The 15360-nt window shown below is 36.8% G+C and overlaps 2 protein-coding genes across 2 annotated transcripts; both read left to right on the top strand.

Moving 5' to 3' along the window:
- The first annotated feature begins 213 nt into the window (after window positions 1-213).
- Window positions 214-7310, top strand: LOC132544513 (tRNA modification GTPase GTPBP3, mitochondrial-like). The gene is made up of 8 exons (XM_060208117.1): window positions 214-690; window positions 1668-1803; window positions 2238-2391; window positions 2841-2913; window positions 3393-3536; window positions 5938-6103; window positions 6362-6694; window positions 7070-7310. Exons 1-8 carry the CDS (start codon window positions 348-350, stop codon window positions 7296-7298), a joined length of 1578 nt encoding a protein of 525 aa, XP_060064100.1. The 5' UTR covers window positions 214-347; the 3' UTR covers window positions 7299-7310.
- A 4897-nt stretch (window positions 7311-12207) lies between these two features.
- Window positions 12208-14259, top strand: LOC132544528 (protein slit-like). The gene has a single exon (XM_060208138.1). It carries the CDS (start codon window positions 12208-12210, stop codon window positions 14257-14259), a length of 2052 nt encoding a protein of 683 aa, XP_060064121.1.
- Window positions 14260-15360: the final 1101 nt, after the last annotated feature.

Below are 15360 nucleotides of genomic sequence, written 5' to 3'. Positions count from 1 at the left end.
GTTTCATTGCATCTATGCTCATCGCTCCTACTTTTGTCATAATGCTAATAAAGATAGCATCTAACTATGTGTTAAATATCTAACAATTAAACAACACTTATGATAGTGCAAAGCAGATTCTATATAAAGTTAGAGATTATCTCTGGATGGCCATCAAAGTCACTTCCGGTTTTACTTTCGGTTTCAGCCAAAGAGCACATGTTTATACGACATTGTAAATTGTTGACAAACGGCTATCATGTGAAAATAATTTTGTTGAGAAGATGGAGAGTATCACGTTGTTATTGTTCACATGTGGTAAACTTGAACCGATACGTTAACATGAACTAAACATAATACGTATTAAAATGAAGTTTCAAATTAGCGTTATGTGTAAAATAGTTGCACGGCCCCTTCATACCTACACACAATGCTTTTATTCAGCGAGATATAAACTTTCATGTGGCCATTATCGGACATCCTGCTCATTTTCTGAGTTTCATCATTTTGATACAATATTTGCATTGTCATCTGGACATGGGAAATGTGGAGTTGCAGTCATCCGAGTGTCTGGGCCAAGATCTGCCAGTTCTCTTAAAATGCTTTGCAAGACAGAAGAACTACCAAGACCTAGATTTGCACACCTAAGGAAATTATTCAACCCAGTTACTTTCGAACCAATAGACAAAGGCCTTGTGATTTGGTTTCCAGGTAAGATACACTTGTATAGTGTGCAATTAGGACACACATGTACAATACAGATGTATGTAGGGTATTGCCTCTCAGTCTGAATTGAGTAAACTTCTAATATGTGTATATGGTTAAATGGTAAGGATACGCAATGATTATCACTATGTTATTGTTACATTTTTACTTCATTTCGGTGAATAAACTTGTGTAATGTCATGTATGTGCATGTATAGTGATGTCTGAAAATTATAGCAAAACAATATCGGAGATTCCCTTTGTTATCTGAATGTAAAGGAAGGGAAAGAATGCAACAGTTAGTCAGGAGCTCAAAGTAAGGACCATCATGTTCTAGACAAAAACAAAAAAAAACCAAACAATTATCTACATTGTACATATACTTTGACATATCTTTTTGTTTGGTGCCAAATGTAGTAAAGGAGACGGGACATGTAATGGCACGAAATGGGCTCAAATCCAGGAGGTCAGAACTCTGGAGGAACACTTCTTTTAGATGTAACAATTAACATGCAATACTGAATAGATATAAGACTGTGAATGCTACCATTTTTTTTCATTGCCATGATAAAAAATGTCACTTGAAACAAAACAAAATAAAAGTTACTTAATTCTTAACTGATTTAAAGTGTATTATTACACACTGAAGTTAATTTCTTTCAATTGTTTCATCTTTGACTGAAAAGTTTATCTTTTTATTTTTTGTTTTGTTTTTTTTTGTTTTTTTGTTTTGTTTTTTTATTATATATATATATATAAAAAAAACTTGATTTGACGAGATGCGAGTAAATTATAAATAAAAATGTACAGTTACTATGCACCTGAAGATTTAATACAGTGAAAGCGCTAGTGCAAAATGTAACGTCTTTCTTCTTTTGTCAAAAATCATTTTTATTTATATATATATATATTTCTGTTTTGTTTTGTTCAAATGTAAAGTTAAAGAGTCTTTTGTAACTTGATGCTGTTCTTGGTTACAACAGGTCCAGACAGTTTTACTGGTGAAGATTGTACTGAATACCATGTCCATGGAGGCCAAGCAGTCATCACAGAGATGGCTAATGTCCTCGGCAGTTTGGAGGGTGTTCGGCATGCAGAGGCTGGAGAGTTCACTAAACGGTCTGAAGACTTTCTGTGGAAAATTTTGTATAATACAAGATATATTCATCAAGACCTTCCAGAAAAATGATCTTTGTGTATCTGTTTTTGTTACAATAAGAACTTTGAGATGCTCCAAAGTCTCCAAGTTCCAAAGAAGGAAGGAAATAAAATAAAAGTGTTCTTATTGTAATTCTCAAACAATTATACGAGCACTTAGTAGGTATGTTAGAGTTTGAACTTAAGACATCCTACTTTTATGGTTAAAACCTTTCATTGATAGCGCATAATGATATAATTCTTTTCTTTAAGGTCTTGTTTTTTGCTTTTATTTTTCATGGTTTGTCTATAACCATGGAAACAACAGTAGCCTCTACACTTTAAATATTATACAGCATGCACTTAGTGAAACTGATCATTGAATAAATTCCATGTTTTTGTCTCACTTTTTCAAGAGCTTTTGCCAATGGTAAGCTGGACCTGACAGAAGTAGAAGGACTAGGAGATTTGATACATGCCGAAACAGAAGCTCAGAGAAAACAAGCTCTCAGACAAATGGATGGAGAACTCAGCAGGCTGTACACATCATGGAGAAAACAAATCATAAAGGTGTTGGCTATAGTAAATTAGTCTGTATCTATAGTCTGATTCCTAACATGTGATTATGATATAGACAGTTTCTTGCAAACATTTTTGATACATCAGTATCATACTTGACACATCAGTATCATATTTAACACATCAGTATCATATTTAACACATCAGTATCATATTTAACACATCAGTATCATATTTGACACATCAGTATCATATTGAAAGAAAGGTAGTAATGACATCATTGATTGCTTTTCCAGAATCTGAAACATGTCTGTTCTCTTATTCTGTAAATTAGAACTGCCAGATATTCTAATGGATGTTAAATCAAGTTCAGACACTCAGATATATACAGATAAACCGACAGTTTCAACTCTTTCCACGAGTAACGAAAAAAAGGAAAAGAAATCTGCTTGAATCTGAAATGAAAATCTGTATTAATATGTTATATAATTACTGTGCAGTATACTGCTAATCTAGAAGCATACATAGACTTTGCTGAGGATGACAACATAGAAGATCACGTCGTTAATCAAGGTATGGTGCTTTTCCATGATGTTATAGAATGGTAAACAAGTTAGCTAATGTCTAGAATATAAGAAGTTTTATGGTTTCCACTTGGATATTTCCAAGTATTGCAGTATACCTATTTTTTCCCCCATGAAACACCAAAAATTTATACGGTTAAATGTATGTAGCACAAATAAAGATATTACTTTTTGCCAGAAGTGCTACACTAGGTATGTGCACTTGTCATTGGAACTTCATACTAGGGATATGGCCTCACCTTGGTGAGACGGTGTATCACATATAAAAAGTTAATCACTCTGACCTACATTTTGACCTCTAGTCAACATCATAGAAAAAGTTTGTCTGGATCCAATCTCCTACACTTCCAGTCACTGGAACTTCATATTTTGTTTAATGGAAGGGACATTTTTTGCTGAATGGTCTTTTTAAAATTATAAATGTTTAAGTTTTAGAGTCAGGAATATTTTCATTATTTATTTTTCCAGTACATATTGGTGTTGAACAACTTCTGAGTGAATTAGAGGATCACTTGAGGGACAAACGTCAAGGCGAGATTTTACGATCAGGAGTGCAAGTAGCTATTGTTGGAGAACCTAATGTTGGAAAGAGCAGTCTTCTTAACTCTGTTTGTAAGTCTCTACATTTTATTGTCTTATTTTCAAGTGGTCTTATTTTCCTTGCTCTTTCCCACAAGTCTCCATGTAAATCTTTCTTTTGTTCACATTTTCCCCTAGTGTCATGAATTTGAGTTTGGATTATTATTGTGTTGACATGTTGGTATTTTCTTGTCGTCTTTTTTTCAGATCAGCAAATCAAAGTCTGAATATTACTTTAGGGATCAAATAATTCAAGAACCCTAGAGATAACCTTTTTGTCAATTTACCTGTCCTAGATCTACCTCCGTACATGTAAACTTGTACTTATCTACATATGCTATATTTACAATAAATACTACTCTAATTTTTGATTGGTTGTAAAACAATAAAATATGTATAAGATATTGTTAGCAAACGGCCTGTAAAGAAAAGTAGTTTTCTCAACTCTCTGTCAATATTGTGTGGAAATTGATAAAGACACAGAAGGTGCATATTCTCAACTCTCTACATACATGTATCAATATCATAAACACTGTTCTAAAATCTGTCTCGAATGTAGTGGTATTGTTGATAGTTGCTTTTTACTTCCGGTGTATCTTTATCATGGATGAATTCAGAAGTCAGAGTAGTCATTTAAAGGTTTCTGGTAATATTAGTAAATCTGTGTAGAGAAGAATATACTTCAATTTAAAATCTATATTTTTGATGAACTTACTATTGAAAAGATTAGGCTTCTTGTCATATTTAAACAAAGAAACTGCATATAAAGTTGGAGTGTTTAATTAGTATTTTTTCTGCCTTGTCGGAAGTTTGAAATGATAGTCATGACTTTATAACATGATTGTACCATCAATGATTTTCAGAACAACACCGACATTTGTATTTCAAACTTTTTCTCAAGTTTCACCCAAAACATTGAGCTCACCGTGCCTGGAATTGATTCCAAGATAGTCTTGACCAAATATTGTAATTTTTCCAATACCATTAATGAAGGAATTTGGCTGCAGTTGTCATCATCTTAGAAAACACCTTGTAAACTTTTCCTCGTTAGCCAGTGTCCTTAAGCTGAAAATTAATTGGGGTGATGAAGAATGGATGCTGACAAATTGTTGTTACTATTTGAACTCGTCGGATGTTGTGACATTACATCCATGGAGGTAATTTTGTTACACAATGCACAATCATGGTTTTCCCGAGCAATGCCTGACTTAGAATTTTCTATTTTCACCACAAGGATTTAGCTTAAACATACTGGAAATGTTTCTTTCATGATCTTGTACAAGTATTGTTATTTTTCAGGTTGGTAAAAAATCCATTTTAATAATTATTCATTTTCCCCGCTACTTCTACTGTTATTACAGTGCTTTATAGAAGTTTAGGCCTCTCGTTTTGTGTATTTCTTTCATTAATGTTGCTCAACAGATGTTCCCTTTAGTATTATATAAGCCAAGTTAGCATACCATCCACATCATTTGGTTTTATCAATTACTATCAATTATATAAAAAAATATTTATTGTGGTTGAAGGTAGCAGTGTTCAATATGCGTGAAAACATTTGAAAAACAATCCTCAAATATCAAGATTGTTTTGATGCAAATAAAATATTTAAAACAATGTTTTAATGGTATATGCATCTCGGATAAAAAATATACTTGTAATAGATAAGATGTATATGCTTCGCAAAATTACCAAATGAATTAAGAAAAATGTGTAGATTAATGAAAATATTAATCATTTCAGAAGTAGATTCTAGTTATTGGTACATATTCATGACAAAAATAAAGAAAAAAAATTCAAATTCAAATTCGATGAAATTATGGCAACAAACGAACAAAATATCAACACATAGACTCTGGAAAAAGTTCAAGATGAATATGACCATATGTTCTGAAACTGTAAACGTTTTCTGCTTCATTGACGACATCTGCCCCGTAGATCTACGTTAATTCATATAAATAAGGCCATGCCCATAGTGAGAACAAAGTAAACAACAACGAAACAGCCATCAAACATGTCCAACATAATATCGCAGAAGGAGAATACTTTATGATAGGATCATCTATAACAACCAGTCTGCATCCCTGGAAACCTTGTGTTGGGAGTGTGTGTCAGCTGTCATGATATTGGAAATGAGCTGTTGGATATTAAATCAACTGCAGCATTACCCAGAAATGAAAAATTCATAATAGATAAATGAAAATAATCATACACCTTGGTGGAAAGCTGTGCCTGTTGTTTTTGTTGTAAGAAAATAATCCGTTCAGTTGTAGAATGTCTGTGGTGTTGTTGATTTCCGATTCTGATGAGTATACCAATGTGTACAATTAACACGATCAGTAAGTTTCTTGTTATTTAAAGTGAAGCCATTGTTGAAGGACTGGCATAATTTAGGATATACCTGTATGTACGCATGCAATTTATTATATATCTACAGGCCAGCGACCAGCTGCCATTGTGTCCCCACTAGCAGGCACCACAAGAGATGTGGTGGAGACTGGGGTCAATATTGGAGGATATCCTGTGCTTCTTAGTGACACAGCAGGTCTGAGGGAGACACAGGACACCGTGGAAATGGAAGGGGTCAAAAGGGCTCTTCAAAGGTCTGTATAATCAAACAAATCAGTCTGCGAATTTCTGTTAAAGTAATTTCAGTGATGAGTTATCAAGTGTTTCCTTTTTTTAAAATGCTTGTAACAATAAAATTCAGTCAAGGCGTTGATCTTAAGCTGATGAAATAGTTCAAATGTAAGCGTAGTTTTGCAGAAGGAATGAAAATTTCATGATAGGCATAGACCAGACTGATATGATGGATGGAACATGAAGTATTCTTTTTTGTTTTTTTTTGGTTTTTTTTCCAGGGCTCAACAGGCTGATATCAAAGTTTTAATGATGGACTCTAATTTTAATCACAATGCTGGAATGGAACTGTCATCACTTGTCTTTCATCATATCTCTGACCTTGGCATCTCACCGATATCTGATGTTGAAAATCAAATTGAAAATAATTATGTGAATACACTAGACAATTATATTCTGGTATTCAACAAAATAGATCGGCTTTCAAAAGATGACTTTATGAAGCTAAAAACAATAATGGATGGATGTGAATTGACTTCTTGCATGATTTCATGTGAAAGTGGTGAAGGGTTGGATGACTTTGTGAAAATACTGGAGACAAAAGTGGCACAAAGGTAAGCAATCAAACATTGAAAATTTTATCACAGCAGCCCATTTCTCAAGAGTCATTTTATGTAACCAGTTTCCAGAAGAGAACTCAGATTGGGACCAAAACAAAACAATAATATAACATCTTAAAATCATTTAAAAGCATTTTTAATCCATAAGAATATTAATTTGATGCTTCAATATGTCTATAGCCATCAGTTCTCTGTTTCAGTTACTGTCCTTTTGATATCTTAAAACCAATATAAATAGCCTTTATATCTCTAAATAAACTCTGAGCAACGACCTCAGGTGTGGCGACACTGCTTTTGCCTTGATCCACTTTCTATATCGTCTAATTTGAAATACATGACATTACACTGACATAACTGAATTTGTTACAGGTGCGGAAACCCTCTGGCTGGATCCCCTAGTCTCACTCAGACCCGCCACAGACAGCACATTCAGGCTTGTGTTGGCCACCTCAAACAGTACCAGCAACTATCAGATGATGTAGTCATCGCTGCTTACAACCTGCAAAATGCAGCCAGGGAAATTGGCAAAATTACAGGCAAAATAACATCTGAGGAGATATTAGATGTGATATTTAGAGACTTCTGTATAGGGAAGTGATTCAATAAAAGATGATGGTTAATATCCGCTATGATTCTTATTAGCCTGATATATGACAAGTCAAAACTAACCTTTGTTCATAACGCCATGTCCGGTCTTTAAGTAGTTCTTGTATTAAGGATGTCATGAAATCGTATCTTAATCTTGCTGTTTCGATGATTTTTAAACTTGACAACAGTTCCAGTGATGAGCTGTCCACAATGAGACATGTGAATCAGGATGATTATGACATGACTGTATAGTGTAAAAATATTATAAAAATAAAATGGAAAACGAAGTAAAAGCTACAGAAAGAGAACTGAAACCAAAGAATGGACCCCTAATGAAATTCTCAGAATTGACAAAATAAGTGATGATCTGTAAACAAATTATCAGAATTGATGAATTGGGAGAAAATTGAGCTAAGGCTTGTGTATTTACAAGGAGTAAATGTTTTCTGAAACCTTACAAATAATCTTAATTACAATCAATACAGACTAGAAAAGTGAAAGAACTTATATAATTAACTCCATATTGACCCTAGTTAAAAAGTTCAAACAACCGAGGGTATTTTGGTAAATTTTGTACCATCACATGTCAATACCTGGAAATAAAATAGCTGATGATCTAATCAAAAAAGCTCTTCAGAAAATTACATAAGAATGTAAGGTGAAATTATCTTATAAGACAGAAGTGTGTTTTATTATCAATCAACAAAACAATCATAAATGGTCAGAAACGTGGAAAAATTTGGAAAGATCAAACAACCCAGAGACGTATGTGTACGTCTCTGAACAACCTAAGGCAAAATATAGATAAACCTGATACTAATCCAAAGCTTTAGGACGAAACATAAATTAGAAGATAATATCAAAACTGAGGTTAGGAATCACGAAATTAAAAAGTAATATCAGTAGGCCTATAATGGTTAAAAATATGTCACTAGAATATGTACGCATTGTAAAACTGAACCGTAGAACACATTTTTCTATATTGCAATAGATTCTATCAGGAAAGAAATATCTCATCGCCGAATTGAAAAGAATTAAAATCCATTACACATCCATCAGCCAAGTTTTGACGTCACATGAAAATGAAAGACTAGTGCATAGAATGCTCGTTGAATTTCTAAGGAAAATTGACTACTAAAACAAAATATAAACGGTAAACAGAAAGGTCGTAGGGAGACAACTCCCACACATCAGAAACATACACCAACAATATACACAATAGATAGGATACCCAGAGAGATTGCACCTGAGAGGATTACTACTGATCCTCTTATTCATGGGTGCATAATGACACCTCATGAGGTATGTGATCCCCAGCCCCAATATTCACATTTGTAAAGTAACCTACACATACAGCGAAGGCAGTGGTGTCCCGCGGGGGTTCCTAGCGAAAAGCTCGATGCCGAAACTGTTCACATTAGTAAACAACACCCACACGTAAACACACCATTTCAAGTATTTGTTAAACAAACGACTAAATAGGAAGAAAAATACACAAAGAAACTCCACATTTAATGATCTACGTCCAGTATATACATACAACACACAAACATGCAAACCAACTAAACACCATACAAGAACCCATCCTCGCTCTACCCAGCCCCCTCACCTACACCATCTCACACCCTAACCCCCCCCATCACCTACCCCATCTCACACCCTACCCCGCCCCCTCACCTACCCCATCTCACACCCTACCCCGCCCCTCACCTACCCCATCTCACACCCTACCCCGTCCCCTCACCTACCCCATCTCACACCCTACCCCGCCCCTCACCTACCCCATCTCACACCTTACCCCGCCCCATCACCTACCCCATCTCACACCCTACCCCGCCCCCCACCCCATCTCACACCCTACCCCGCCCCCTCACCTACCCCATCTCACACCCTACCCCGTCCCCTCACCTACCCCATCTCACACCCTACTCCGTCCCCTCACCTACCCCAATCTCTCTCCCTTCCCCTCCCCCTCACCTACCCCATCTCACACCCTTCCCCGCCCCTCACCTACCCCATCTCACACCCTACCCCGCCCCCTCACCTACCCCATCTCACACCCTACCCCGCCCCCTCATCTACCCCCCCCAACCCCCGCCCCCTCACCTACCCCATCTCACACCCTACCCCGCCCCCTCATCTACCCCATCTCACACCCTACCCCACCCCCCACCCCCCGCCCCCTCACCTACCCCATCTCACACCCTATATAAATAGAAATACTTCTTCACAAACCGCAGGATGTATATAATAGTATATAGGTTAGATTAGACAACTGAATTCCTCTTTATGTACAAAAATTAATACATTGCTCCCTGAACGTGCTACCCGTGCATGCGTAAGGGATCTCTCTCTTTTCTAAATCTTCAATTTATCTTAAAAATATCAGCATATCATAACACATTCTACCTCAACATAACTTATCATGCCGATACCAATAATAACAATTATATATCAGCACATTCACACAAATCACATATATCATTATAAAAAAGTCGTTATAGTGAACAGATGTATGACGGAGTGGAATCGCAGAAAGCAACACACATTCGTAAGGTGATAATAGACAATATGATTGGAAAAGTGTTCATCAAGACGGGACAAAAAAACAAGTGTTAATTATAAGTTCGCCTGTACCGATTTAACCACTAACTATAGTACCGGCGGATGGGACCTTAAACGGTGGCCAGCGTAAGGCTTGTCCACTCTCGCAGGCTCAAGGTCCCTCTGTGGCTTTTCGTGAAACAGGAGGTGTGATGACGCCGGTCTGGGGTTCCAGGGATGGTGTCAGACTATATAATTATTTCTAAGGCATTAGACGGACTTCAAAATTACCCTAACACATACCAAATTTAGACAGACCCCCAACTCTTCCTTTCTGCTTCTGGACATGTTTCAACTACTGGAATTAGAATAAGGCATTATTAGGCTCCGAGGCCGTCTACCAAAACTAGTATAATCAAACGATCGCCGCTACAGACGGTTTCAACCCAACTGAGAGGGGTGCAGGTCGCCCCCTTGCGTCGCCAGAACACTGACGTTGGTCGGTGAGACGATACCCGGACACGAGAGGAGTCACTGACGTTGATGTTCGGGTGAGACGATACCCGGACAAGGAGTCGAGAGGAGTCGCCAGAACACTGATGTTCGTCGGTGAGACGAAAAACCTGTCAACCAACCAACAGTCGCCAGAACACTGATGTTCGTCGGTGAGACGATACCCGGACACGAGAGGAGTCATGGAGACGAAAAACCTGTCAACCAACCAACAAATAGATTGTTCCACGTTAGTAAGCTAAGAAAGAGACAATTTGTTCCATAGTGATGTCAGCAGTCATATTGTCAACTGGCAATTCCATCATTCATTCCTCTATATTGAAATTTTACGTCACCAGAACTCGCTCGTCGGTGAGACGATACCCGGACACGGGAGGGTTCACGGAGACGGGAAATCAATCAATCAATTTCAGCCTACCACGCCTACGTGGTTGTTTGATTTTGATAGAGAGAAAAGATTGTATTCATTTTATTATTATACACTATTAGACCTAAGAGGACACAACATCTTGATTTGCCGTATCTGTATCTACATTTCATTCTATTGATGCGGCCATTTATTAATAAGGCGTTCGACAATGGACCAATCTCATTGTAATTTACAAAATGCAGTATCGTTAATAAGGACCTTGTGAACACTGTAACCTGAGTAAATGTGAACAAATTTAGATAAAACTTTGTGTGAAGCCTTTAATTATATTATAAGAGTTGGACAAAGGGACCAATGTTATCGTTATTTACATAGATTATGGCCCAGTTTATTTTTGGCGATGAAATAAGTTAGTGTGCTGCTAGAACGATAGAGGAATGCGGACATGCATGTAAGGAGCCTTATCTGCAAGTGAATAATGTAGCTGAATCTTATCTATGTAACTGGGGTACATGTTCAAGTTTACCTGTACCCTATACAAATATAAATAAGATTCTGTGTATATATCTAGCGTGACCCTACTGAAGTAATATGTAAACATAAAATAGGTATTTCCCTATACTTGAAACTTCCTGGTCAGGTGTCGATAGAATGTTAAATTCATATATATAAACTTTCTCGTATACAGCTGTGGCAGACCTGTTTAGAATACGCAAGTTGCATGTTTCTGATCGACAAGTTTGAATGATATCCGCTCAGTGGTAAGTAGCCTTATAAATTCACTTTCTATGGTATCGCCTGTTTAGGTTGCTATTCTAGCTATTAGCTAGACAACCTTGTGCGACATTATAATACAATATTTATTTATCAGAAATGTTCTTTAACCGTGTTGACGTTATTACATAAGTAATATATATCTATTGAATTATTTTGATTTCATATAGACCTAACTGATAATGTAAACCTGAATGAAAGAGATCGAGAAATGTTCTCTTTATTAATTTTCACGATGTTGACCGTTACTTGTTAAGTTCACCTGAGTAACACAAATCAATATATCTACGTAATGCGTTTTGTTAAAGCACATGAGACTGCATATCAATCTTTACCATGATACCAAATCAAATATATTATATTTGCAAAGATGAATGGACATGTATAAGCATGCTGTCCGTGTGAAAATTTGTTCCTGTAATAAAACATGTAGTTCAACTCTCTTATATCTATTACTTTCAAATAATGAGCGTACGAAATCCTATCTATTAGATTGTGTATACTTTAGAATAATGAAACGACCGCAACAATTAAACAATACATGAAGTAATTAAAAAAAATCTAAACGTGGTTTGTTAACTTTTTTATTTGTATTTACAACTGGGTTATACGGAAGAGTTGACTGAATCTTAAAGTCTGTATAATGGTGCTTGTTTAATGCTACAGATCAAGTAAATCTATTCTATCTTTCAGTTGGGTATACACGAAGATATCAAGGATGACGATTTGTGGGAAGATTTGTCGTTGTATAAGTTTATTGATCGTACAAACACACATGTCATGTTGCATGCTAGCTTGTTACTCTGACCAGCAACATACTATCAACAACCAATCACTCACCTACTTGAACGTTACGGTCCTGGACAATTGTTCCGCGGGCACACATACTCTTTCCGCAAAGGACAATGATATAGAATCACTCACCGAAGCGTCGTTCAGGATTTCAGATTTGTGTAAGTTTTATTATCTCGGTCTGATTTCTTTGACTAATAATAATATAAACACTATTGGAAAAAAGACATTTTCTTGCTTTCCAAGACTGACGAAACTGGATTTGAGTTATAACAAGTTAACCACCCTTGTTGAAGGTGTATTTGATAATTTGATATTTCTAGAAGTGTTGGACCTCTCCTACAACTCAATACGTCACATAGACACCTCAGTCTTTGGACGCGATAGATTGACGTATTTAAATCACGTTTACTTGCAGAATAACGACCTTCATGAAATGGAGCCATGGCCATACGTATTGAATAGTATCAGGTTTTTCGATATTCGAAATAACAGTATTTCACGCTTCAGTAACAACATGGGATGGACATATGATCTAAGGGAACCGTTCCTCACTATTGTCGACATGAGATATAACAATTTGACCGATTGGAGAGATGAATACCTGCTCCAATACCATCCACAAGGCGATGTTAGCGTCGATCTCATTACGTACAACATGGATCTCCGAGACAATCCATGGAAATGTGATTGTTACGTGCATAACATCGTGAGTAGATTTCAAAGTTCATTCTTTCTGCACATACCGAATGACCCAATCAACCTTCCGTGTGAAACACCATATCAACTCCATAATGAGCTGATGCTTTATGTACCACGATTAAATGATTTGGTGTGCAATGTCACAATGGATTGCCCTGAACATTGCATTTGTCAGCAACAGCCAGAAAATCAAATTTTGACAGTCGATTGCAGCGGACAAGGGTTAAAGTCAATGCCTCAAACATTGCCTCCTTTACCGACTAACTATACTTACGTTTTGAATGTTAGCTTCAACAGCATCACCGAGGTAACATGGCGGAAGTACACAGAAAAGATCCAGACGCTTGACTTGCAAGGGAATGGACTACAAACGATAGAACCATTAGCAATCCGTGAGACGCCAAATTTAAAATTTATGGATCTAAAAAACAATAATCTTAAATCTCTACCTAACACGATGCAGAAGATAGTCTTTGAAATGACAAATTTAAGTAATAACCCTTTCGTCTGTGATTGTGATATGATTTGGATGGGGGGCTGGATAAAACGGTCACCTGTATTCACCTTTGGACGTGACATGAAATGCACATTCAATGAAGAACAGTACCTTATCACGGAAGTATCGAATGATCTCCTTAATTGTTCAAAATATTTAGCTATAGGACTAGCGATAGGATTTGGTATATTGTTGGTTGTTGTTACCATTGTAGTGGTGTGGGCGAAACGTTGTCCATACGAAACAAAGGTTGTGCTGTTTAAATACTTTGGGTTTCATCCTCGTGATAAATATATCGTTGACAGAGAGGCTGAAACAGACTATGATGTTTATGTGTCTTTTGATGACGAAAATATACATATTAGACAATGGGTATTGATGAAACTGGCCGCCAAACTTGAGCCTACTTATAAAATGTTCATTCCCATACGTGATTTACCTGTAGGAACCGACAGGGGAGATGAAACAATAAAAAGCCTTGAGCGGAGCAAGCGGATAATTATCCTCCTGTCAGACGGGTACGAGCAACATGGCTGGTGCGCGTTTGAGTGTCAGAGAGCAGAAATTCTAGACTTTAGCGAAGGAAGGATAATTTACATCAAATATCACGATAGTGTTATGGAAATCCTAAATCAGGACCCATGGAAAACGAGATTAAATGATAGGAAAGTATTTTCTCCCAGTGGAAATAAATCTGACAGACGTTGGTTTTGGGATAAACTAAAGTATGAACTGCCAGTAGTGTTACAAAAAGACAGAAAGTATTGTTTTTATGCTTAATATAGGGTTTATATATATATAGGGCTGTATAAGCCTGTTACAATATGGTTACATAATTTCTCGTGGAAAAAGTGCTTAAATCACACCTACATTGTATATAATAAATGCTTTGATATTTGTCGAGATTTGTATTCAGTATGAGTGTTTTTATACTGATGAAGTCAACCTTTTACATGTGGTAATCGTTTTACGCTTCAAGAAACTGCTCAAAGAAGTGAATTCACATATATTTTTGTTCTTCCGTCCGTATTTTGGTATGTATGTAGGATTATTATGGATGAATGTGGATGGTAGGGATGGCAAGGTGGATGGTTGGTTAAATGGGATGGATTAATGTGGATGGTAGGGATGGCAAGGTGGAAGGTTGGGTGAATGGGATGGATGAATGACGGATGGGAAGGATGACATTGTGGATGGTTGGTTAAATGGGATGGATGAATGTGGATGGTAGGGATGGCATGGTGGATGGTTGGTTAAATGGGATGGATGAATGTGGATGGTAGGGATGGCATGGTGGATGGTTGGTTAAATGGGATGGATGAATGTGGATGGTAGGGATGGCATGGTGGATGGTTGGGTGAATGGGATGGATGAATGTGGATGGTAGGGATGGCATGGTGGATGGTTGGGTGAATGGGATGGATGAATGTGGATGGTAGGAATGGTATGGTGGATGGTTGGGTGAATGGGATGAATGTGGATGGTAGGGATGGCATGGTGGCTGGTTGGTTAAATGGGATGGATGAATGTGGATGGTAGAGATGGCATGGTGGAAGGTTGGGTGAAGGGGATGGATAAATGACGGATTGGAAGGATGACATTGTGGATGGTTGAATGTAAGTTAAATGAGTTATTTATGATGTTATAATGCAGTTTATTTCATTGTTCTATTGTATCTAGATTTGTATTAAAAGATGATATTTTCACTTGTGTGTCTTTTGTACAATCTTATAGATCTATGTCCTTCCAAGGCAAGGACATGCAAAAACCCTGGTTATATATACTTATATCAAACTTTATTTATTATCGTATATCAGAGTGGTAGATACATTATACAAAAAATGAAGGGTTCAGAAACAAGTACATAACACTGATGTCTCC

Source organism: Ylistrum balloti, unplaced genomic scaffold (genome assembly GCF_031769215.1).
Source record: "Ylistrum balloti isolate Yb309-2 unplaced genomic scaffold, AGI_CSIRO_Ybal_v1 Utg369800, whole genome shotgun sequence".
Lineage (NCBI taxonomy): Eukaryota > Metazoa > Mollusca > Bivalvia > Pectinida > Pectinidae > Ylistrum > Ylistrum balloti.
This window is presented reverse-complemented; position numbering and strand designations above follow the sequence as displayed.

Bases quoted from the DNA above. Each gene is read 5' to 3' on its own strand.
- LOC132544513 (XM_060208117.1), top strand. From the start codon at position 348: ATGAAGTTTCAAATTAGCGTTATGTGTAAAATAGTTGCACGGCCCCTT. The intron at 691-1,667 runs GTAAGATACACT...TGGTTACAACAG, and splicing joins CCTTGTGATTTGGTTTCCAG to GTCCAGACAGTTTTACTGGT. The intron at 2,392-2,840 runs GTGTTGGCTATA...ATTACTGTGCAG, and splicing joins GGAGAAAACAAATCATAAAG to TATACTGCTAATCTAGAAGC.
- LOC132544528 (XM_060208138.1), top strand. From the start codon at position 12,208: ATGACGATTTGTGGGAAGATTTGTCGTTGTATAAGTTTATTGATCGTA.